We start from the raw sequence: 21,952 nt of genomic DNA, 5'->3' as shown, positions 1-21,952 counted from the left end.
CGGGCGGGCGATGGCGGCGCAGTTCCGCAGCTACGTGTGGGACCCGGCGCTGATCGTGGCGCAGATGGTGCTGCTGCAGGCCGCCTACTACAGCTCGCTCGGGCTCTGGCTCGCTCTCCTCGGCGCCTTCGGCAGCACCGGGCCTTCCCTCCATCAGATCTTCAGCGATGAGGTAAGGGTGCGGGCGGTGGGCCCTGCGGGGCTCCAGGCCGTGTCCGTGTGTCCGTGTGTCCGTCTGCGCTTCCCGCCGCGCGGCAGCCCTGAGGCAGGCCGGCCCGTGCTCTGTGCCGGTGTCCCGGCTGGCAGCTGGCTGTATGGGAAGAGCCCTGTTTGAAGGCAGCCCCTCCGCTCCCCGCTCGTTGCAGGGCAGTAGGACTGAATAGCTTGTAGAGGGCCCTTCCAGCTCACACGGTTTTGTGAGCCCGCCCTGGGCACGTCCCCTTCACCTTGCGGTCTGTCAGTGTGGGTCCAGCAGCTCTTTCTGTACAGGTGTCCCGGGCAGAGACACAGACCCACCAGAAGGACTGCTGTAACGGCTGGGGCTCCTTGTACTGACTGTAACCAATGCAGGGAGTTGGTGTGGCCGGGCTGTGGGCTGTCATTTGTGCTGTGATTTCTTACTAATAATGCTATGTAGATTCTAGGCTTCTCGACTCCGCCTGGGAGGCTCTCCATGATGGCTTTTGTCCTCAATGCACTCACCTGGTAAGTCAGCAACTGGCTGGAGCACACACAGCACTTCAGACGGTTCTGGTGTCTTGAGCTTGTTCTTTCATAACGTTGAACTTAAAGAGAATTCAGCATAGTTTACTGCCTCTCCCAAAACATCTCATGGAAGCCCAGTGCCTGGTGAGCATGTCTGCTGAGATCAGGTTATTCCCTGCTCTTGTCTGGAGAGGAGTGCAGGTGGGAACTGCTGACTCCAAAGGTGACTTTCTAGATACTGGATAAGACATTTGACTTCACCATCTCAGTTAAAGATTAAAGTTAGAATTAATGAGTCTCAGCAAACTGATCTATAAACAGTATTGTACCTTGCACCTGCTGCTGGGCAGAGATTACTGGGGGAGATCATACAGAGGGCCAGTCAGGTTTTTTAAGCTGAAAGCTCATTTCCCTGCCATCATGTAATTAAAATGCTGTAAGCCACTTAAATCTTGCGGCAGCATCTGTAAGGTGAGAAACAACCTATCCCTAAAACAACTGAGAAGCTTTGAAACAACTGAATTAGCAGCACCAATAACTTGTTAGCTCTTGCTGTAACCCCTTTTCCATAGGCATAGTGCAGTTTGTTTATTCATCTGTCTTTACTTTGCAGTGCTCTGGGCTTGCTGTACTTTATCCGGCGAGGAAAGCAGTGCTTGGATTTCACAGTCACAGTTCACTTCTTCCATCTGCTGGGCTGCTGGATTTATAACTCGCACTTTCCCTCGACTCTGACGTGGTGGCTGGTGCACATCGTGTGCACGGCACTGATGGCTGCAATTGGGGAGTACCTCTGCATGAGGATAGAACTTAGGGAAATCCCACTGAATTCTGCTCCCAAATCCAATGTGTAACTTGCTCTGGCAACAACATGCTGCACTGCGTCATTGTTTCCAGCACAAGTACATCTAATGCCTGAAAGTCATCACTGAAGAAGCACAGCAGGTCTGTTGAGACTTTTTTTTTTTTAAGGACGGCGTGAGTGTGAGCATCTCCTCTGTCATCATCAGATAACAGAGGAGGAGAAGATGTTTATTTTATTAACACTAAGCATTTAATGACCGTATGGCAAGCGTGCTCTTAAACTCTTCACTCTTGAGACCGTTAAAAGCCAGGTAGCAAAACTTCACAAGGAGGAGCATCTGGAATTTAATAAATGTGAAAGGTCCCTGTATGGGTACTGCAATAGTCAGCTCGTTTTGCAGGAGCTGGCACTACGAGCAGTGGGGCTGGGAGCTGCTGCGTCTGGGCTGACACTTGTCTGTGCTTTGGTTGGAAAAAAAGTCAAGGAAGTGAATGAATGGGGTAAGAAAGAATATGGCTGTACTTACCTGAATCACCAGCTGAGACCCTAAAAACCTTGTAACATTAGATGGGGTTGTTTGCTCTTTCCACGTTTAATACATAGAGATGTCAGACAGCAGTTTGCTGAAGAAATCTTTTGTAACAATAAAAGTATTACGTTGCTGTGAACACGTGACGGTTCTCCTGGGAAGCTGAGCACTTCAAAAAATACCACGAATGTTTGTATCATGGCAACAGAGGAGGATACAGCCGGAGAAGAACATAATTCGTAGGCTGCCCCCTGTTCCTGCAGTAAATATCTTGTGCCTCTCCTCTGTAATCAGTGCATCTGTGAGTGCTGTCTAGGGAAATCAGCAAGCATAATGCTCACTTCAGGAGGAGTATCAGCAGCCCAGGGCTCCACACGCTCAGTCCTAGGCTGGAGCTGGCTCAGATAAGCCTGCAAAGGTTTCCAAGAGCTGTTCATATTTACCTGGTTCTTTCCTCTGACTGGGGGGGGGGTTGAGAGGGGGGAACAAAAAAAGAAAAACAACCCACAGCAGATCTGATCTGGCTGAGGTGATGTTTATTTCAGGTGAGAAACCGCCGCTTGTTTCCGAGAGAGGTAGGATGTGCTTTCTTCTAGAGGCGCTTCCAGTAACCCCACGCACGGGGCGCTCACAAACACCGGCGTCGCTGCTGTGAGGTAAGGCAGAGCGGTTCCCTCGGGACCCGCAGCCCGCACAAGCAGACCTGCATCCTGCAGGGCGGCCACTGCGGGGCGTTTGGTTTGCAAGAACCTGAAAGGGGACAAGGCGTGTTCTGAAGGAAGAATTTCTGCTGTGCACATCTGGCTGTGGTAGTTTTATTTTGTACGTTAAGGTTTGTAAATGTTAATTTGTGCAAACTGCCTGCTAATTTGGCTTGTTGAGAATTGATGGGATGATTTGAGTTGCAGATGAGAAATTCTTTGAAGTTGCTCTTTTGTGTTACTGGGGGAACCGTATTTCAAGTCCTACTTCCACATTCTGTGAATTTGGGCAGATTGATATCAAAGTGTTTTAAATACCTGGCAAGTTTGTTGCAGAGAAGGAAGTGTTGCAGGTTACATGTGCTTAGGCACAGCTTCTGGTGGTCTGAGATTTCACCAAGACCTCTTCCTGACCAAAACCCCTTAAAGCTCAATTTTAGTGCTATCATATGGATAGCAGCAGTCTTTCAGATGAAGAAGTTAACACAAGTTCAGCTGTCATTTGTTACTGCTTCCCCTCTAACTCTGCTGTGCGTTCAGCAAGGCTTTTCATCGCTGCTCCAGGCTTTTTGGTTTCTCATATTTGAGGATCCTTGCTTTCCTTCCTGTCACGTTCAGCCTAGCAGCAGCGCTCAGCCTTCCAGTAGGTGCCAGTATCTCCTTCTGAAAGGAGATGTGCATGCGTGGTTGGGATCCGGGCAGCAGAGGGCAGAGGACACGCAATGCCTTGGGGCTGCCAGAATCCAGCTCGGAATCGGTTGTATTTTAAGGCTCTTTCAGGGTCATTTTGTTCCCTCTCAGTACCAACAGCAAACAGCAGGGGAAGACATCTCAGTTCCCTGGGAACAGGCAGAGGAAGGGAAGTCGCAGTACCCCCATTCCTTAAAGGAAAATGGACAGCTGACCCTGGGATTGTTGAGCTTGTATTAAAGAGATGCTACCTTCGTTCTCCTGGAAGAACAAGGATGAAAACTTCAGACCAAAGAATGCTTCCTTCCTTACTTTCTGAACGATAAGACAGGCTTTGAGTGCTTCAATGACCACCCCTGGAGGAGGATGTGAAGTTTTGATGCAGCCTTGTGGCTGGAGATCCTTAGGCAGAGCAGGGCCATGAGAAGAGTCCTTGGTGCACCTGGATTTAGTGCTGAGGCTGTGGGACATCCAACACACTGCATTGCATTAGCACGAAGCATGCTATGGGAATAGAAAGGCTTTTAGGTCTGCTCCCTTTGAGAATTAAATCCAAATAGCGCTTTTTTTTTTTTTAAATGAAGAAAACTTACTGTAGTTGTCTGAGTTACAAGGGAAGTTTTGCTAAAAACTACACGCAGATTGAGGAGGGAGCTTCTGAAATTCATCACTGTCATATTGTGAGACCTAGTTTTCACTTGCATACATTCAGTTAGATCTTAGCAGCACCTTTGGCTTTAAGAATTTCTGCTGCTCCATACCTGAATGGTGGCAGATGGTCTTTGCTTCTTAATGAAACTTCTTTTTTTTTCATGTGTGCAATGGAGTTGAAGTATTTGCTTCCAGGGAAGATTTTCCACAGCACCTGCTCTTCTCACAGACAGCAGTAGCATCAGCTAGCCATCTGCAACCAAGGTTTTGCAAATGATGACTTCTAGGAGATCTCTGCTCAGACTTTTACATTCCCCTTCCCCAAAGCCATCCAAACACTGAAAATGTTAAGAGAAGCTGCCAAATTCAAAGAGAAGCTAAGGAAGGGAAATGTTGAGAGCTGTGCTTTGTCCCTAGAGGTATAAAACCCCTATTCAAAACAAAGATAGTATAGTGAGCTGGATACAAAGATTGCAGCCTCAGATGCCCACCTGCTCAGCTTTCCCCCCCCACTACGAACCATAAGCAGAAGAGGGAAGGGAGAACAGCATGGAATAGCATACACTGTTGTTGGAGCAGAGCAGGGAGGAGAACCAAAGCAGCGTTGTGGTTCAGAGCGGGCTCTGCAGTGCCCTGGCTCACCCTTTCTCCACTGCCTGTTGTCAGGCATTGTGCCAGAGATGCTGAGTACATGAATAACTCGTCTGCTGAAGGCCTGGGTTCAGCCTTGCTCTGGAGTGCTGTCTGAACACCAGCTGCTCCTCCCCATCTCAGTTCTTGGAATTTGCCTCCATTCATTCATTCCATCCTGCAGCTGCAGGAGCTGAATGGGTAAATGAGAGAGTAGTAAGAGGAAAAGCATGAGTGCCAGGAGAGGAACACGAGCAGTCATTAAAAAACCCCAAACCACTACTCCTGTCCTAAAAACAAAGCAAGTGCCCTGACATGTGGCCAGTCTGAAAACAGCCAGAGTGATGTGTGACATATTTAGGTAAGGCAGACTGAAATACCCTGTTAGTTAAACACAGACATTTCAAATGTGATGAAAAACAGATGGTTCTCTTAATTAGAACATGAAATTCACAGCCACATCCAGCTGTTAAGCTCTAATACAGAGCGTGATGAAAACCAGCTCCTTCCCCATTCAGGAGTGGCAGTACTCTGCAGGGCATGAACTGAAAGCAGGGGAAAGACCAAGCAAGACTCACTGTGCTTCCCCTGGGAGAACCACTGGCCCCAAGCCACACTGGGTCCCCGTGGCTCCTCCTCCCCTACACAGTAAGGCAGGGCAGGGCTTTTTTAGTGTCCTTGCACACACGACTGCACTGTATTCCCAATAGCAGTCTTTCTAGCATACCCAGAAATTGCATGCAAGCACCTCTCTAGTGCAAATACTTTCTGTGCTTGTACCAAAGCTGCAAAACTAACAATGCTCTGAGCTGCAAGGGGGGCTAGAAGAGGCAGCACTGCAAACAGGAGGCAGGACAAATAGCTTCAATCTCTGCAACAGAATTTAATACTATAAAATTACACACAGTCACCCACAGAGCTGCTTACAAGAACTACTGGGAAAAACATCAAAGCAAAAGAGTTACTTTAGAAAGGTTTTGTCACAGTTGCTTAGCATCATCTCCCCCCCACCCAAAGATTTTCTTGCCTCTTCGTTTCCTTAGAAAAGTGATCTACACATAACACAGGAATTACTTGGGAGTCCAGATATGTGCTAGGAAAGAGGTCATGCACCTGTGGCTATTCTTCAGTGGGGTTTTCAGGGTGTCCTCCCAGAAAGAAAGCCAGCACCTCTGTGCTCTTTGCAGGACGTACACCATCCCCTGCACCTCACAAGTTTCCAGCACCCAAATCAAAAACCTGGAGAGCTGACATTGTGGAAACAGGCAGCTGAACAAACAGGCTTCCATACAAGAGCCATGGAAAGGTCCAAAAAGAATCTGGTATTTGTGACTCACTTCCCATTTTCCCCCAAATCCCCTGCAGGCAGCCAGAGCTCTGCTTGTGCCCTGAGGCCAAAGGGGACAAATGTCCCAAATCACAGAGAAATAGCGAAACCCACGAGATGCTGCTGAACTCTTCAGAGTCTCACAGACACGGGGCAGAGCTGAGAGTCTGCTGGTACTGCACACTGTGTTCCTCAAAGGTCTGGAAAAGCAAACCATCAGAAAGGAGCCCCAGTGTGCTGCCAGCACCTTTGCTGTGATACTTACGGAGCTGGGGTCTATAAGTTCAGCCAAGTGACGATGAGGGGGATGCTAAGAACTGACACATGGGGAATGCAGATACAGGCAAAGCTTTGGGCTGTGCTGGGATTGCAGAGGTCAAACAGGCTGCCTTGGAATTTGATCTTTTGGGACTCCTTCCTCAGCATCTCCCAGATGGCTGCTGCTTCCTTCTGGCACTCCCAGAGAGCAGTCAGGGCACAGACATGAAACTCATCCCAGTACCTGCAGCAGAGAACCACACCATTAATTCCCTTACTGTATCACAGCATGAAGGAGCAGGCAGAGCCCAGTCAACCCTGCAAACATCTACAGCCTCAATATTTCGAGCCCCAGGACGAGCACAGAGAGCAGCCCAACAGGAAACACCCACTCTATTAAGGCTTAAAAGTTCAGCATCCCAACAGGACTTCAATGTAGAGCATGATGGTGCAGTCCTGCTAGCCTAGCACACTCCAGCACTAGTCCTGTGCTGTGTCTGCCCCTCAGCTCCTGCTTACCTTTGCTGAAGAAGCCAGCTGGCTCTGGAGAAGCTGCTTTTGAGCTGTTCCCAATAAGCTCTCTGCCCACAGCTGCAGAGCAATGTGGATGAGCTGCAGCTGCCCCCAGGTGAAGACATCAGGCAGAGCTGTGCCTCCCTGCCTTGCATGGGGAGGACTGGAGCAGGCATCTCTGTTTGGGTTTGGCATGTTGCTTTGTGGAGGTTTATTTAGATTATTTCAGTTGCAGAGTATTTGGGACTAGCAGAGTATTTGACTCAGTGCCAGAAGCAAAGGCTGCTGTATAGTGCTGCACTGTGCTGGGGAGGGGATGATGACATCCTAGGAGATTGCTGTGTGAACAGCAGCACGACAGCATGTCCCAGCACAGCTGAGCTCACAGGTGAGGTCTCTACTTTGTAGATGCAAACCCACAAAATAAACCAGCAGGAGCCTGAAAGTCTCAGCAAATGCCATGGCCTGTGCTCAGCCCTGGAGCCACAGCCCTGGTGACTCCTCCAGCTGGCACGGGCAGCACTGGCTGGCAGAGCTCCCCAGCACCTGCAAGCAAGACCTCAGAACGGTTCACCAGTGTGGTTTGAAGCTGTGGTTTCTCTCAGAATGATAACCTGTCCCCAAGATAGATTAGGCTCTAAGCCATGCTTGCTGCTAACCTTCCCCAGGTCTCCCTTCAAAAAGAAAAGCAGTGGCTCTGCACCTTTGCTACCCAGGGCCCCCAGGCTCACATCCCAGCCCAGCAATGGAGCACAGACCCCAGCACCAGAACAGCACAGCCTGGTTTATTTAAGCGCCCGGTGCTGGAGTTGGCACCTTCCTCCAGACATGCAGATGAGAGAACTTTATTTAGTTTTCTTACCAAGCTTAAGTCAGAATGCCAGCTGTGATCCAGTTCATTAAACAGAGTCACTGTGGCAGAATAAATATCCTGAGATAATGAGAGCCTGCTGCCAGGCGAGGCAGGGGTTTAGCCTGACTCACCCCTTTGGGTAAAGGGTGGCACAAAGCAGCACCCAACCCACTTCTGCTTTTGGTCAGGGATGGCACACTGCAGTGTTTCGCCCCACTCAGCCCCCCCTGCTCAGCTGCTGGGCTGCGGTCACACAGCCCTTAGGGAACCAAGATGTCCATGCTGCTGGTGCAATGCTCTCAGCTCCACTTCCACCCCCAAGTCATGTACCCAGAGAGAGGACTGTGATTCTGGGAAGGCAGAGAAAGGATGGGGTTAAAGGCCAGTCATTCAGAAATAGTTCCTGGCAGGAAACTGGGACGTCATTGTCTTTTTCCTCTGGTCACAGCAGGCTTGTCATGCACTGTCACCACTTCACCAGGACTGGGACAAGCCAGTTCCTGAGCCCCTGCCCCCCTGGGAAGACCCCTTCCTCCATTCCTTCTATTTTATGTCCCTGTTCAAAGCCCCCTCCTACACATTCACCTGCCCTGGAGCTGGAAGTTTCAGCAGAGAAGAATCAGCCCTCAGCAGCCAGACACAGCACACACTGTGCTGCGTGCCCTGCTGTCCCCAATACCAAGAACCCACATGCTCAGAGACACAGTACTGAGAAATTCCCATTGCATCCCAGCATCCTGCCATGTCCTGGGAAGGCTGCACACCCTGAGCTGGTTTTTCTGTGCAGAAAGGGGAAGAAAGAGCAGTACATAGCCAGCTCCCGTCTGCTTGGTGCCTAGCAAGGAGGCAGGCAAATAAACATGAAAGCAGAGGTTCGCACGGCTGTACTCACCCACAGACCCTGTGCAGCCCCTGCAGCTCCATGCTGTCCTCCTCCCCGTATGTGGCCATGCTCTCTCCCAGCTTCAGGACGCAGTCAGAGACCCTTCGGTACACGTTGGTGCAGGCGGTGCCCGATGCCAGCAGCATGGCCAGATACCCTGCCAGCACCAAGGGGTTGGTGTGAGCATGGGACCTCTGGGGGCAACACCCACCTCCTCCCTGGGGTGGCGCAGGCAGGGGACCCCAGCACCCAGATATCCCAGGCACAGGATTTTCCCCGTGCCCACATCTCCTGAATCCAGACTGGACCTGGCTCTCATACTCAGATCCCAACCCAGATCCCAGCCCCGGCCTTACCCAGCACCACAGGTAACGCAGCCGTGCCCCACTGCCGCCCCATGCCACTACCCTCACTCCAGCTCTGGTACCCCATGGCCTGCAGGATCCCCGCCCACCTCCGTGAGGAGGGCAGCCAGCTCTGGCCGTAGCTAATTAGTGGATCTGGCCATGGTTAATTAACAAGGAGGCTGAACCATCGCTAATGAGTGCCCACAGGCAGACCAGTTCTCATTGCAGCCCTTTGCTAGCACTCATGGCTGCATGCAGCCTGCACCTCACATCTAAGCTCCCTGTGCCCATGGACACCATTACACCCCTTTGCCAGCACTCACCCCCCTAGCCTGGGAAAATGCAGCTCAGCACATGGAGCTGCATGGGAAACTGTGGGATTTGGAGTCTCAAGGGTTAAGTGCACCGGGCATCCCACATACACCCCATCCTCTGCTAAGCTTCCTAGACTCATGCAACCCTGCTTCTTCCCACAAACCCTCAGTTGTGTAGCCCTGTCCCTTCCTAGGATTCTCAGCCTTGTGCAATCCTGTCCTTTTCCACGAATCCCTCCTTCGTTGTGCAACTCCATGCTGTGCAGCCCCAACACCATGTGATCCGGGTGCCATCTGCTGGACTGGCCCCGCTGTGCTGTGCACTGTGCGCTGCTCTGTGCAGAGCCGAAAGCCGCTGTCAAACCAGACTGCAGCTCTCACGTGTCACCCCAAATGTGCAGTAGGGCCTTCCAGCAGTGGAGACCTGGGCAGAGTGAGCATTGCTCTGGGTTCATGCTCTCTCCTTGTGCTCTTGCTCTTCATTTGGTGCTTTCTGTGCTTGTCCCAGTGTTGCTCTGAGAGCTGCCATTGCTGTGGGGCTGCAGCCACCCTCAGGCTGTGTGCTTTGAGCCTCCTGGGTAACCCAGTGCATCACTTTGAACAAAGCCTGAAGTGTATGTGGCTTCAAAGCCTTCAACTTCAGCACCTCCAGCTATAAAACATTCTTTGTTGATTCTGGCACCAGCAGCTCCCATTGCTGTAATATCCTTAAGGGGATTACACGGTACTGTGCATCTTTACAGCCTGATCCTGGCTTTTCTCCAATGAGTCATTCTTTGGTTACCCCAGCCCAGATGGGAGCAGGAGGTTTCTGGAACTTTGACAGCATCACTATGGGGGCTGGTGGTGTCTGAGCCCCATGGGCATGAGCACAGCGTGTCCTGGGGTGCCCGGAAGAGAGACCTCCTCCTCTCTGTACACATCTATCCCTGCATCTGGGGGGGGCTGCACCCCAGCATTCTCCATCCCCTGAGTCCAAAGCAAGTAGAAACCTCTTACAGGCACAGTGGAGACTCAAACTAAAAGCAGTTCTGAGGCAGACAGCCAGTGTTGGTAAGGCATAGGCCACCCTCTTTATTCATAGCAGAAGGCTGAGTGCATCACCCCACAGGTCTCCTGGCAGCTCTTCTCCAACTCCTCAGGCAGCCCTGAAAGTTAAGCCAGCAGCTGATGAGCTGTGCTGGAGCTCAGGGGGGTGGCCCTGCTCAGTGAGGACAGTGCTCATGCCAATCAATGGTGGTCACCGGGAGTAATGGATGGTGAGCGTGCGCTCCAGGCTCTCTCCGCAGGATCGGGTGCAGCAGGGCTTGACCCAGCGCTGGGCTGAAGGCCGGCACAGCACTTTGGGGGCTGGCATGTGGAAGCGCTGGGGAAGGGTCCTCAATAAGTCCCGCTTGGCTTCCACAGCTGTTGGTGGTGTGCTTGTCTCTGAGTCCATTGGTGCATCCGCGTTGCTGCTGGTCGAGCTGGTCTCAGCGTTGTCCACAGCCTCCTCCAGCTCTGGCAAGTGGCGACATTCCCTAAGCCCAGACCAAAAAGCATCCTGCATCTGTGCTGCCCAGAGGGGCTGTATGCCAGCACCGGGTGCGGGTGGTCATGGCTCAGTGCACCCAATGGGCTGCACCTGTCTGCACACCTCCATTAAAGCGGAACCCAGCACCCTCCCCACACCACCCCAAACTGCCTCTAATTCACACCCCTGGGCTTTATCCTGCTGTAGTCCTTTCCCAGCAGAGCAGCAGGGCTGGGGCACGGACTCTGCACCCCCACCTACCTGGGGAGCAGTGATGTGATGCCGGGCAGCCCCTGTGCTGTGAGCAAGCGCCAGCAGTGCACAGCAACTGTATGCAGCCGCTGCACCCTGCGGTTTGTGCTCTTCAGCAGCCGAAGCAGCTTCAGTGATTTCAGTGTCTGTGGGGCAGGAGGACAGGGGTAGGGCTCAGAGACCATCCCATGCCCCACAGTCCCTGTGGTGATGCCAAGGGACCCTTACTTTCCAGAGGCGACTTTTCTGCTCCACGGTGCACAGCGAGCAGGGCTTGTCCCTTGGGTCTCCAGCCTGAGAGGGGGAGAAAACAGCGATGGGTCACAGGGTCACAGTTAGGGTTAGGGTGGCACCAAGCTCATCTCAGAGAGCATCCATCTCACTGGGTTGCCCTGGGCTTTGTTGGAGACGCAGCACCCCAAGCAGAGATGCTTAATTTGAGCAAGGGGTGGGCAAATCAGTGGGGCCTTCTCCCAGCTCATGGTATTGCCAAAGGCACATGGAGACCCCAACCCCTCTGATAGGGTCCCCTCCCTGTGATGTTCCCATGGTGGTGGCTCGGGGAGTGCAGTGCCATGCCACAGCGTTGTACCTCCTGGGGTGCAGCTGATTTCATTCTGGGTGCAGCTGATTTCATTTTGTGGCCTCAGATGGCAATGCAAAGCTGTGGGGAGAGGTGCTGGGGGCTGTTCTTGGCACTGCTGGTGGCCATAGTGTCATGGGCTGTGACCTCACTGTTCTGTGACACTAGAATTCCAGTCCCAGCACCCAGCTGTGCAAAGAGAATGGGGACAGCCCTGTAATGGCAGAGATGGATCAACAGATAGACAGCTCAATGGGAGATCAGCTTGATGGAGGGAGAGCTCAATAGGGGTACAGGGATGGAGCAGCTTAAGGGTGAGAAGAACACAGTGGCAAAGAATGCTTGTCTGTACCCTGCGTGTTGGGATGGCTCTTCCTCTGCGGTCCTTCTGAACACCAGCATCTGTCCCAGCTCCACACTGCCCCCAGCCCTGTGCCAAGTGTCTCCTGGCTCCCTGGGGCTGAGGCTGTGTGGTGACATTGACATGACAGGTCCAGTGCTGCAGGGCTCGCTGTGAGCCATGCCTTCACCCAGCTCTGGCAGCCCATTCAATGGCAGTGGTTCCCATCTGAGCGTCCATGCAGCCATCCCTGCCAGCTGGCTTTGTAAGAGACTATACTGTTAACTTCTGTGTCTCAAAGCTTGCTGGGGACACAGATGGACTTGTTCAAGTCCCGAGCAAGGATTGTGAAATCCTTTGTTTGAAGGACACAGATGAACAAGTTCAGGCAAGTCCTGGGCAAAGGTTGTGAGATCCTTTGTCTGGGGGATGCAGATGGACAAGACCAGGGGCGACAAGAGCGAGATGAACTGCAGCTAAATAGCTGTGAAGTGCTCCTTTGTGTGGACTTATCTCCGGATGATGGCCATCTCAGGAGGTACTCAATGACCTTTGCTCGAGGCCCATCCTTGTCACGTAGGCAGGAGAACAAGGAGGATAAAAGAGGAACTGAAAACCATGAGGATAGGTTTTCTGACAACAGATTCCTCATAAAGAACGGGAGGTTTCTGACAACAGATTCCTCATAAAGAACGGGAGGTTTCTGACAACGGATTCCTCATGAAGAACGGGTTAGGTTTTCTGACAATACTGACTCCTCATGAAGAAGAACAGAGGGATTCCGGAAGATTGAGGTGATTCCTGCATACTGGCAAACTCTCCTGAGCCTGCTGCCTGACCGCTGTTGCTGCTTCAAGAATTGGCTCCTCGACTTCCTCGTCTACCTGCCTGCTGCCCAAGGCCGGTCACGCTGCTGCTCCCCGTCTTCTGCTGCGTTCTGCCCGGGACCTTCAAACACCGTGAAACAGGACGCTGCTGGATCCTGCTGGTGACTATCCCCGCTTTACACAACTCCTGCTTCTTTTCCATCTTTTCTATCGCCCTCCTTCCCTTCCCTGTCTCCCTGATTAGGTCTTAGTAATAAACTGGATGCAACAACATATGAACCGTTGTTTCTTAATCTCACACCGGGTATGCAGATATTAAAGAACCTCATCTCCCTTCTATAAATTGGAGCGAGACAGGCTTCAACAGAAATGCAACACATTCTGGTGTGGGAGAAAAGTGCAGGGCTATGTCAGAAACAAGTATCCCCGAGGGGCAGTCTGTAGATCCCGAGGGAGTGAAAAGATTAAAAGAGTAGAAAGGGAACCCCCCCAAATGCACAGGGCAGTCACTGATGCGAGCAGCCATGCCTTGCCCTGCAGCTCTGCCAGATCCCATGCCACCAGCCAGCCATGGGGACGTCTGCAGGGCATGGACCTGGGATGCAGGGACACAGCACTAGGTCAGAGCCCCCTGGGGACCACCAGACCTGAGGACACCGGTGTTCTCTTGGGGCACGGCCAAGAGCATGGCCCTGCTTCCCCCAGTGCTGTGGGAGCCTCATTTCTCAGCAGCCACATTCCTGTGAGGGTGTTTACGGCTTTGCTCTCTCCCTGCTGTCCCAGACTAAAATCTCCCTTTTAAGGAGCCCAGGGAATGCGGCTGCTGCAGCTCCGCAGGCTGCTCCCTCGCAATTTATTGCCTCAGAAAAAAAAAAGCCTTGCCTTGTTTTTCTCTTTGCTCCGCAATTTACCAAACGAGCCAAGCTGTGCCTCACTGCCAGCACTGCCTGTGAGGATTACGATCGATTTTCCCCACGGAATGATTCACCTGCCTAGCACCAGCTCACCTTTCACTGTGCAGCTGCTCCCTCCCCAGCTCCATCCTCGCCTCCCGCCCCACTCGCCCTGACTCACCTCCTGTTTGTTGCAAACCTGTAATAGAAGGGAGAAACCTGACCGGGAGCAGCAGGAGGAACAAGTCACGTTGCATTTTCCCCTGATGACGACCACACTTTGATGCTGGGTCCCCTGAGGATTTTTGGCAGGAGCTGAGTTCTGTGTCCTGGAAAGAAGATGTGTCATTCCCTACCTGGGCCAGTGACCTGCATCTCCTGGGGACACTTCCCAGGGACCAGGGCACTGTGGTTAGGATGGCACAGGACAATGCCATGGGCTTGCCCCAGCAGTACAATTGGGCTCCATCCCTGTGGGTATCAATCAGAGGTTTGTTCTCAGGGCTCCCTACTTCGAGTGGGAACTCTCCATCACCTTCAGTGTCCCTTCTTTCCCCTCTTGCCCTTTGGTAAGGAGCAGGCACGCTTGGTCACGAGTGAAAATCATTATGTGGGGCCTTATCAGTTTAAACAGAATAAAATGAGTGCCCTGCTGAGCTGCACTGCTTGTGCTGGAGAGCTGGGATGAGTCAGGCTGTGGGTGGCTGATATCATGGCTCCCAGCCCCCTCCCAGCCAGGCAGGATGGAGCATACAGATGCCTGCATGTGGGTCCCTCAGCACCACCAGTGCTGTGCCCACAGTGGGGACATGGGGAGCACAGAGCCCCAGGGACCTTGGGGTGCTGCAGGGAATCCTGAGCAAGGGAGCGGCCTCAGTGTGCTGTGGTGGGAAGCGGTGCCAATGGGTGCAGACATTGCACATAGCACAGAGCTGAGCTCATTCCCTGGCCCTACTCTCGCCTTCGCAGCAAGGGTCAGCGGGGGTGGCTGACAGGGTGGGCACACTGCCTGGTGCAAGCCAGGCCTGCAGGTACCCACATCCACACCAAAGCTCACCCCTTGTCACCAACATCACCTGCACGAGGTGACACCAGCAGCTGTGGGAAGCACAGGCAACAGGTCTCCAGCTCTGCCCAGCTTCTAGCAAGTGGGGCAGACAGCAAAGGCAGCGGGAGAAGGATGCAAACAGCGTCCGGAGATTCCTTTTAGCCAGAGGAAAAAATATATATATTAATAATAATAACAATAAAGGACACAGCGAGCAGAGCGTGCATCCTCATCCCTTGCAACGGGACCTCCGCACGGCAGCCAGACCTGCAGAGACCCCGCCGGGCTCCAGCATCCACGCAGCCCCCCGAGCCCCGCGCACCGCCCGCTCGCTGGCACCGCCCCGCAGCACCGAGCACCGCCCCGCAGCGCGGCCATGGGCGAGCGGCAGCCCCGCGCTGAAGCCGGCCCGGGCTCAGCAGCCGCCGCCGTATGTCGGGCGCCGGGGCTCGGAGCCGCAGCCGGCGGCTGCCCGGTGAGTGCTGGGCGAGGCGGAGTGCGGGGGAGCGTTCGGAGGGAGGGGGAGCGGGAGCGGGAGGGGGTCTGCCCTGTAACGTGCTGTAAGGGCTGCTTGCCGAGCGGCGATGCCCCCCTCGAAGTCCTACCAGCCCAAATCCTGGCTCGCCCCGCAGCTGCAGCCTGCTGGTCCGGCTGCTTCGGAAGGGGGATGCGTGGAAAGCCCCGAGCCCGGGATGGGGATGCGCAGTGGGGGCACCTGCTTGGGAAGCGACTGAGCTCGGGGACCTGTTAGCCACAGGACAGGAGCAGAGGCGGCTGTCCGTGAGCCCCCCGGAGCACCAGGTGCCCCCGCACCAGCAGGGTTTAAGGGATGAAGAGAGCGAGCAGAGCAAAGCACGAACAGCGGTGTGGGACGACTGGGAGCCGTAGCCGTCTGCGCGCCGAGCCTTTCCCTTCCCCACGCCGTGCTGCCCTCCCGGCTTTTTCGTCCTCCCGCGGCTGTAAGAATTGAATCAGGGCCCCGTAAATAGCAGGGTCTTATGACACAGCCTCTGCTGGGTAAAAGAGCTCTGGGTGGCAGGGATATTTTTAGTGCTGAGACGCAGGGGATTTGGAGATGCCTTGGAGGAGTGCAGGCGATGAAACCGCTGTACAGAGGGGTTACAAAGTGCCGCGTCCTCCCCGTCTCAGCCCTCCTCGCTTTTCCCAGCGAACAGCTCTGCCAAAACCACCGCTTCCCTTCCACTCTTCTGGTGCATTTCCTCTCACCAAGGCTGTGGTTATTTTTTGCTTTGCTGCGACACGAGGTCAGGAAAGCTGACTGAGAAGGGACCGTGCAGGGAATTCATGCTCAGGCGGCCATGGTGTCCAAGTATCCCATTTCCACGTGCATGACCCTGAACGCTTCTCTGCAGCATTCCCAGCTTTCCACTCCAGCTGCTTCTCCCTAGGCTAAGGGAGCAGAGAGCCCTTGGGACTTACCCTTGCTCTGCCATGTTTTTGCTGGGGCAGGGCCGACAAGAAGAGGCCCATATCTCTGCAGGGTTGCCTGGAGGATACTGTGTCAGTCGAGGAGCTGCATCTTCCCTGCTTCAGTCTCCCCATGTCCTGCAAGCCAGGCAGCTGGGGGTGCCCTGATCCTTTCCAGAAGTGCAGGGTCAGGTTTTGGTCCAGGGCAAGTGCAGGGAGAAGGGCTGAGGTAGCTGAGCTGGATTGCTCCCACTCATTTGTTCTGTAGGGAACAGGGAACCATGCTTGGTGTGACCCCTCATTTGAACTCTCCTCAACCCCTTTTTTCCCTACTGAAAAATAATCTCAGCTCCTTTGAAATTTCTTCAAGGAATTGAAGAGCTGAAGAAAAGGCCGTTCCCACCCCCGTTTGGCTTTGTGCCTCCACTAACAAGCCTTCTCCTAGCCCAAAATACACCCCTTCTATTCACCGGCCCAGAGGGGGTTTTGTACTGAAATCCTGCAAGAAAAGGAGAAATGCAAAATGTGTCCATTTCCCACAGAAATACAGCCAGGCAACAGCAACACGTTCTGCTCCCAGCCTGAGTGAAGGCTTGGCGCCTTTCAGCCGGTGCCCCCTTGAACTCTGTTCTGCCCTCGCCCCATGCCAGCAGCATCCCTGGAGCTTGTCCCTTCCTCACACAGCCCAGCGAGCTGTGAGAGCCGGAAGGATCTGCGGGCAGCAGGGTGCTCGTGGCCCTGCCGTCGAGGAGGGCCTGGCTGTGCATGCAGATAAGCTTCTGGTCCCATGGCTGAGAGGCTGTAGCAATAACCATGACAATAGTAACGAAAGCCAGGCCACCAGCAGGTACTGACAAATCCTCCGCGGAGCACAGGGGCCGCATTGTGCGTGTGAACGTGTCGCTCGGTGGGAACATGCCAGCAGGATGAGACAATCCCCACGCTGGCAGTGGGAGCATGACCGGCCGTCACATGGCGAAGGGCAGCGGCAGGGAACGCTGCTCTCCTTTATGTCTCCAGCCAGCACCGCTGGGGAGCAGCTACACTAGTGGGGCTGTTTGCTCCCTGCGTGCCCGGAAGAGCCCTGGGAGGCGGGGAAGGCTCCATCCCCGACTCTCACCGTGGTCACGGGTCAGGCAGGGCAGAGCTGTGCAGCTGCTGTGTTACGCACATAATAGCAGCTCAGAGCTCGTGCTCAGCACCCCAGCGAGAGCTTGAAAACAAGTTCATTTAAAAAAAAAAACAAAACAGGTCCGGCTAATTCTTCCCACAAGAGAAATCCCGGCATGCCTTCGCTGTGCACCACAGGAATGTTGCCACCAGCACTTGTCCTGGCTGACCCCATCGTGCACTTATCCCATGTATCATGGTGGAGAAGAGAGGGGCAGCGGGAAGGTGAATGGCAAGGATCAGCTGAGCTCATGGCACTACAGGCAGCACCTGCTGGCATTTGGTTTATTTTGTATTTGTACTGGAGGAGAATTTAGAAACCCTCCACCTTACCTTGAAAGTAGGGTATCTTTGGGAAGGTGCTGCAGCAGCACTGGAATGCAGCTATGAAAGCTAAACCTGAACCCTGCTTCTGCCATCACGGCTATCAGCCTGGGCTCTACACCTGTATGGCTGCCCAGCGGCCAGACACAGCAAAGCAAAGGCCCCTTCAGGCAGCCAGGATTGCTGCCCTGGCATTGCCTTGCTGAGGGCCGCAGCTGCTTCCAGGAAGTGTGTGATGGCCAGACCTGAGTGCTCTGTGCTGCATGCAGAATGTGGTTCAGCCGAAGGATGCCCCGGAGAATGGCATGCAGAGGGCACAGAAGCCCTAAAAGAGTTCTGAGATGATGTGACATTTATCCCCAGAATAACACACCAGGCCCACCACCTCCCTCCAGTCTGTGTCCTGCCACTAAGCGTTGCTGACAACCACCTGCTGTCTCTGCCCCTGCTCTACCAGACAGGGAGAGGATGCTGGGCGCTGCCTGCTGCTTGATTCCCTTCACCCCACCCCGAGGAGTGGAGGGTTTGGGCTGTGCTCAGAGCAGGGGATGTTTGTTTGGTTTCCTTGGTTACTGCACTGCCTGCTCCAGTAATCACATTTTCCTTGTGCTGGCTGGGCCAAGAGCTGCAGGGAGGAAATCTGGAACAACTGAGGTCAAACACCAGCCTGGGAGCAGCCAGGGCCACTGGCCATGTGGCATCTGTGGCATTTGGGTCCTTGCCATTGTGGGTACCCAACCCGAAAGGGATGTACCAGGTCCTGGGATGCAGCAACAACTCCCTGCTGCTTTCCTTCAACAACTGCCCAAGGGCTTCTTCACTCCCATGTGAGCCAGGGACACAGGCACCGGCGCTGAACTGCAGGAGGAATTACAGGAATGAAAATGTTTGTGCAGGCAGAAGCCAAGCTGGCTGTGCAAGTAGGGGATGTGAGTGGGGGAGCCTGCGAGCGTGGGTGCGGCTGTATTTATGGCAGTGGTGGCGGCAGGGGGGGCAGTGGGAGTGAGCGTGTGCAGGGGTAACAAGGCTGCTAATGCTTTTTATTCCTTATGCATTCCTCAGCCCAGGAAGCCTGGAGCACTAATGCCAATTCTTGTTCCAGGGAATTTCCCCTGCATGTTAACGTTCACAGACAACACTGATTTGCAGCAAGAAAGATGAATTTTAAACATGTGCTTAAAATGACTGATCTCACATCAACACCCTTTTCCCCCACCATAATTTGCTTCAGCAGCAGTGAAAACAGCGTATGAGCTCCCAGCTCCTGGCTTCCCAACACTCAGAAGTGAGAGCCGACTCCAGCATGGCAAGTGCCACTGCCACTCTTGCACATAACATCCACTCATAGTGACCAGATCAGTGTGCAAAGCAGAGCAGAGAGAACCACCTACCCAGTGCCGAGTGAGCAGACATGGGCAGAAGGGCTTGTCAGCCCGCCTGGCCTGACCCTCCTTGCCTTCTTCCCCAGACATGGAGCCGGGGCAGCGCAGCCTGGATGCGGAGCAGATGCAGCAGCAGCAGCAGTTGAAACTACGGGAGCGGCAGAAATTCTTTGAGGAGGTTTTCCAGCATGAAGTGGATTTCTTCTTCCCCGTGTCTCACCTGCAGCTGGAGCATCGGAGACGTAAGTGCTGTGGGTAGCGGAGCAGGACTAGACATGCTTCAGGGAGCAGGTACAGATTAGAGATTGGCAGGATGTCCTCAGCCTAAATGGCAGCCAGGGACAGCATGTCCTGCACGGACAGGGCACACATGCTGCGTGTGGGTGTGCACATGGATTACTCACTCCACTTAACAAAGGCACTGAACTGGGGTACCCAGGCTGGCTGCCTGCATAGTCACTGGCTCTCCAGACAGCAGTTTGGAGCTGGAACAGGGATTGTGGTGACAGCAGAGTTTTCCAGGGGATGTTTTAAGCAAATGTGATTCTCATTTGGACCTCTTACCAGCAGGTGCAATTTGGTTCTCCACTGCAAGGCTGGCCTCCCATTTTGGAGTTCTTCATGAAATCCATGGGCCAGACAGGCTTGCATGGGCTATTGGTGCTTTTTGCCTGACACTAGCACTCACCTTTTTGCTGACCTCTGTCTCTGCAGCCCCCTTGGGGAGCATTTCCTCCATGGAGGTGAATGTGGACGTGCTGGAGCAGATGGACATGATGGACCTGTCAGACCAGGACACTGTGGATGTGTTTCTGGCCTGTGGGACAGAGGAGAGCAGCGTTTCTGAGCCCCTGACAGGTATGAGCCCTTTGTGGTCCAGACCGGGAGCTCTTCCTGCCTCCAGCATCTTCACCAGCTTCTTCTTCAGCCCTGGCCACTTCGACCTGTCCCAGTGCTCTGTGTACATGTGCACATACACACATCCTCCATACAAAGACAGTCACTTGCTGCTGGTTACCACGAGGTTGGCAAGACCTCACCCTGGGCTGGTCCATGCCACTATCCACCTCCACAGCCCAGAGGTAAAGACCCTGTAAATATGCTGCACTGCAGAAGATAAGAGAGCCCAAGCACAGACAGCCCCATGAGCCAGCAGCAAAGCTGGGCAGACGTCCCACAGGGAAAGCCCCGCATGCCAGCATCTTCCTCCCCACGCACATGTACTGCAGCGAGTCACCAAGGCCAAGCCAGACATTTCCCCAGCACATCCTGTGACTGCAGCTCATGGCCTCACACAGCATGGCTCTGAGCCGTGCTTCACACAAGACAGAGAAGGCTCTGCTACCAAAAATGGGGAAGGAATGCAAGGCAGAGCCCAGAGCCAAGCCAGGGGGGTGAGATGGGGAACGGCTAGAGCGGCCACACAGCTCCCACTGCACCCCAAAGAGGGGTGAAGGAGAAAATGTGGCCTACAGATTAATAACTTGGGGGGGGGGGGGGGGGGAAAGGGGGGGGTTAGCTTTGAAGTTTTTGGGGGAAGAAGCCTCCAGAAGCCTTTTTCTCCCTTCTCTTACCTCTCTCTCCTCCAGGAGCAGATGCCAGCCAGTGCCAAGAGGAAATCACCCTGCAAGTGCCCAATGCAGCTGAGACCAAGTCACGCATTTCTTCCACGTCCTCTGTCTCCACGGATCCCAACAGCCTGGACACCAGCGAGGAGGGGGCTGAGACCCCCGTGGTGCAGTCAGATGAGGAGGAGCTGCAGGAGGACAGTCCTAAAGAGCTAGCAAGAAGCTAGCAGCCAGCTCTGCTCTGCTCCCAGCCTCTTCTGGATGGACCTGCCAGCCTGGAGGAAGGAAAGCTGCTGGCACTCAGTAAACCCCATCCTGGACTGCTGCCTTGCAGGAGAGGAGAGAGAGTTTTCCCCTCCTCTCCCTCTGCAGGTTTTCCTGGCATCCAAGGGAGAAGCAAATGGGTATTGTAGGCTCCCAAAATTAACTCTTCAGGCTTTGCTGCTAACACTCCCTTGCTTCATTCCCCTCAAATGCTCAGCATCCCACAGCCCCACCATTCCCAGAAACCATCCCTTGGGATCCCAGCTCCCATTGTCCCACTGACAAACACCCTATCCAGACAAGCATTTAACAAAGGCATACAGAGAAATAACACTCCTATCTAACCAAGCAGTGGGTGTGTGTGTTACTGGGAGAAAACAGCACTGGGATGAAGGTTAGGTGGGGATTGCAGGAAGGAGAGAACTCTAAAGCAAGTGTGCTGGGAGTGCACTTGGGAGCAAACTAATACAGTTCTCCTGCTATGCATCCCAGCTCCAGCACAGGGTGAAGTCCTGCATGCAGGAACAGGCAGCACAAACTTCTGTTTGCTCTGCAAAGCAGGTCATGTGTGGACAGGCAGGTCACCATGCAGTGCTGCATCCATGAGGCAAGCAGCCAGAGGCTGCAGCATGGCACAGCTGACCTCAGGAGATTTGCTGGTGACCTGTAACTACCAGGATGATTTCCTACGCAAACTGGCTGACAGAGTCCATCAGCACACACAGCATCAGCTGCTCCTCCAACATAGTACAGGATCATCATCCTGGCTGGAGGCTGATTTGGAGGAGTGAAGGAGGAGCCATTGCAGTGGAGCCCTGTTGCAGCTTGCCTCATTGGCTTCCTGTGAGCCAGGACAAGCAGGGCCTACTACCTCTATCAGCAGATGTAGGCCAGGAAAGTGCTGTCACTGCCCCCGCTGCGTCAGCAGAGCCACAGTCAACCCACAAGTGAAAGAGTGTGGAGATAAGCAACAGGGATGTAGGAACACTGTGTACTCAGCTGTTCCCCAGGGGAACGTTCTTGCCACGCTGCAGGCAAGCAGTCCTGCACAGAGGGCACTGCATCTCTGGGTATGAGGAGCTCCATCATGGCCCTGTGCCAGCATCGTCTCAGTGCGGCCTTCCTCCTGAGATTAGCACATGGAAGCAGCGTGC

At 53.9% G+C, this 21,952-nt stretch overlaps 3 protein-coding genes across 3 annotated transcripts; 2 read left to right on the top strand and 1 right to left on the bottom strand.

Annotated features, from left to right (window-relative positions):
* On the top strand, positions 1-2,178 carry SYS1 (SYS1 golgi trafficking protein). The gene is made up of 3 exons (XM_042883640.1): positions 1-172; positions 638-705; positions 1,319-2,178. Exons 1-3 carry the CDS (start codon positions 11-13, stop codon positions 1,557-1,559), a joined length of 471 nt encoding a protein of 156 aa, XP_042739574.1. The 5' UTR covers positions 1-10; the 3' UTR covers positions 1,560-2,178.
* A 3,410-nt stretch (positions 2,179-5,588) lies between these two features.
* TP53TG5 (TP53 target 5) lies at positions 5,589-14,957 on the bottom strand. Its single transcript, XM_042883606.1, has 8 exons — positions 14,930-14,957; positions 14,691-14,712; positions 13,796-13,943; positions 11,200-11,265; positions 10,981-11,117; positions 10,451-10,726; positions 8,555-8,702; positions 5,589-6,540 (listed from the first exon to the last, which is right to left on the bottom strand). The coding sequence occupies exons 1-7, from the start codon at positions 14,955-14,957 to the stop codon at positions 8,639-8,641; spliced, it is 741 nt and encodes a 246-aa protein (XP_042739540.1). The 3' UTR covers positions 5,589-6,540; positions 8,555-8,638.
* A 97-nt stretch (positions 14,958-15,054) lies between these two features.
* On the top strand, positions 15,055-21,146 carry DBNDD2 (dysbindin domain containing 2). Its single transcript, XM_042883624.1, has 4 exons — positions 15,055-15,137; positions 19,053-19,208; positions 19,681-19,824; positions 20,556-21,146. Exons 1-4 carry the CDS (start codon positions 15,095-15,097, stop codon positions 20,759-20,761), a joined length of 549 nt encoding a protein of 182 aa, XP_042739558.1. The 5' UTR covers positions 15,055-15,094; the 3' UTR covers positions 20,762-21,146.
* The last annotated feature ends 806 nt before the right edge of the window (positions 21,147-21,952 follow it).

The sequence above is a fragment of the Lagopus leucura genome, unplaced genomic scaffold, assembly GCF_019238085.1.
Source record: "Lagopus leucura isolate 7727_CA_CO unplaced genomic scaffold, USGS_WTPT01 Super-Scaffold_100039, whole genome shotgun sequence".
Taxonomy (NCBI): domain Eukaryota; kingdom Metazoa; phylum Chordata; class Aves; order Galliformes; family Phasianidae; genus Lagopus; species Lagopus leucura.
Note: the sequence above shows the minus strand (reverse complement) of the source record. Positions and strands in the feature narration are given on the sequence as shown.

What these genes read in the sequence shown, in the direction of transcription:
- SYS1 (XM_042883640.1), top strand. Translation starts at nt 11, where the DNA reads ATGGCGGCGCAGTTCCGCAGCTACGTGTGGGACCCGGCGCTGATCGTG. An exon ending in ATCAGATCTTCAGCGATGAG is followed by an intron (nt 173 to 637) that starts GTAAGGGTGCGG and finishes AATGCTATGTAG; the next exon opens with ATTCTAGGCTTCTCGACTCC. An exon ending in GTCCTCAATGCACTCACCTG is followed by an intron (nt 706 to 1,318) that starts GTAAGTCAGCAA and finishes TTTACTTTGCAG; the next exon opens with TGCTCTGGGCTTGCTGTACT.
- DBNDD2 (XM_042883624.1), top strand. Translation starts at nt 15,095, where the DNA reads ATGTCGGGCGCCGGGGCTCGGAGCCGCAGCCGGCGGCTGCCCG. An exon ending in CCGCAGCCGGCGGCTGCCCG is followed by an intron (nt 15,138 to 19,052) that starts GTGAGTGCTGGG and finishes CTTCTTCCCCAG; the next exon opens with ACATGGAGCCGGGGCAGCGC. An exon ending in CGTTTCTGAGCCCCTGACAG is followed by an intron (nt 19,825 to 20,555) that starts GTATGAGCCCTT and finishes TCTCTCCTCCAG; the next exon opens with GAGCAGATGCCAGCCAGTGC.
- TP53TG5 (XM_042883606.1), bottom strand. Translation starts at nt 14,957, where the DNA reads ATGCTGGAGCCCGGCGGGGTCTCTGCAG. An exon ending in GCCCGGCGGGGTCTCTGCAG is followed by an intron (nt 14,713 to 14,929) that starts GTCTGGCTGCCG and finishes TGCTTCCCACAG; the next exon opens with CTGCTGGTGTCACCTCGTGC. An exon ending in ATCACATCACTGCTCCCCAG is followed by an intron (nt 10,727 to 10,980) that starts GTAGGTGGGGGT and finishes GTCTGGGCTTAG; the next exon opens with GGAATGTCGCCACTTGCCAG.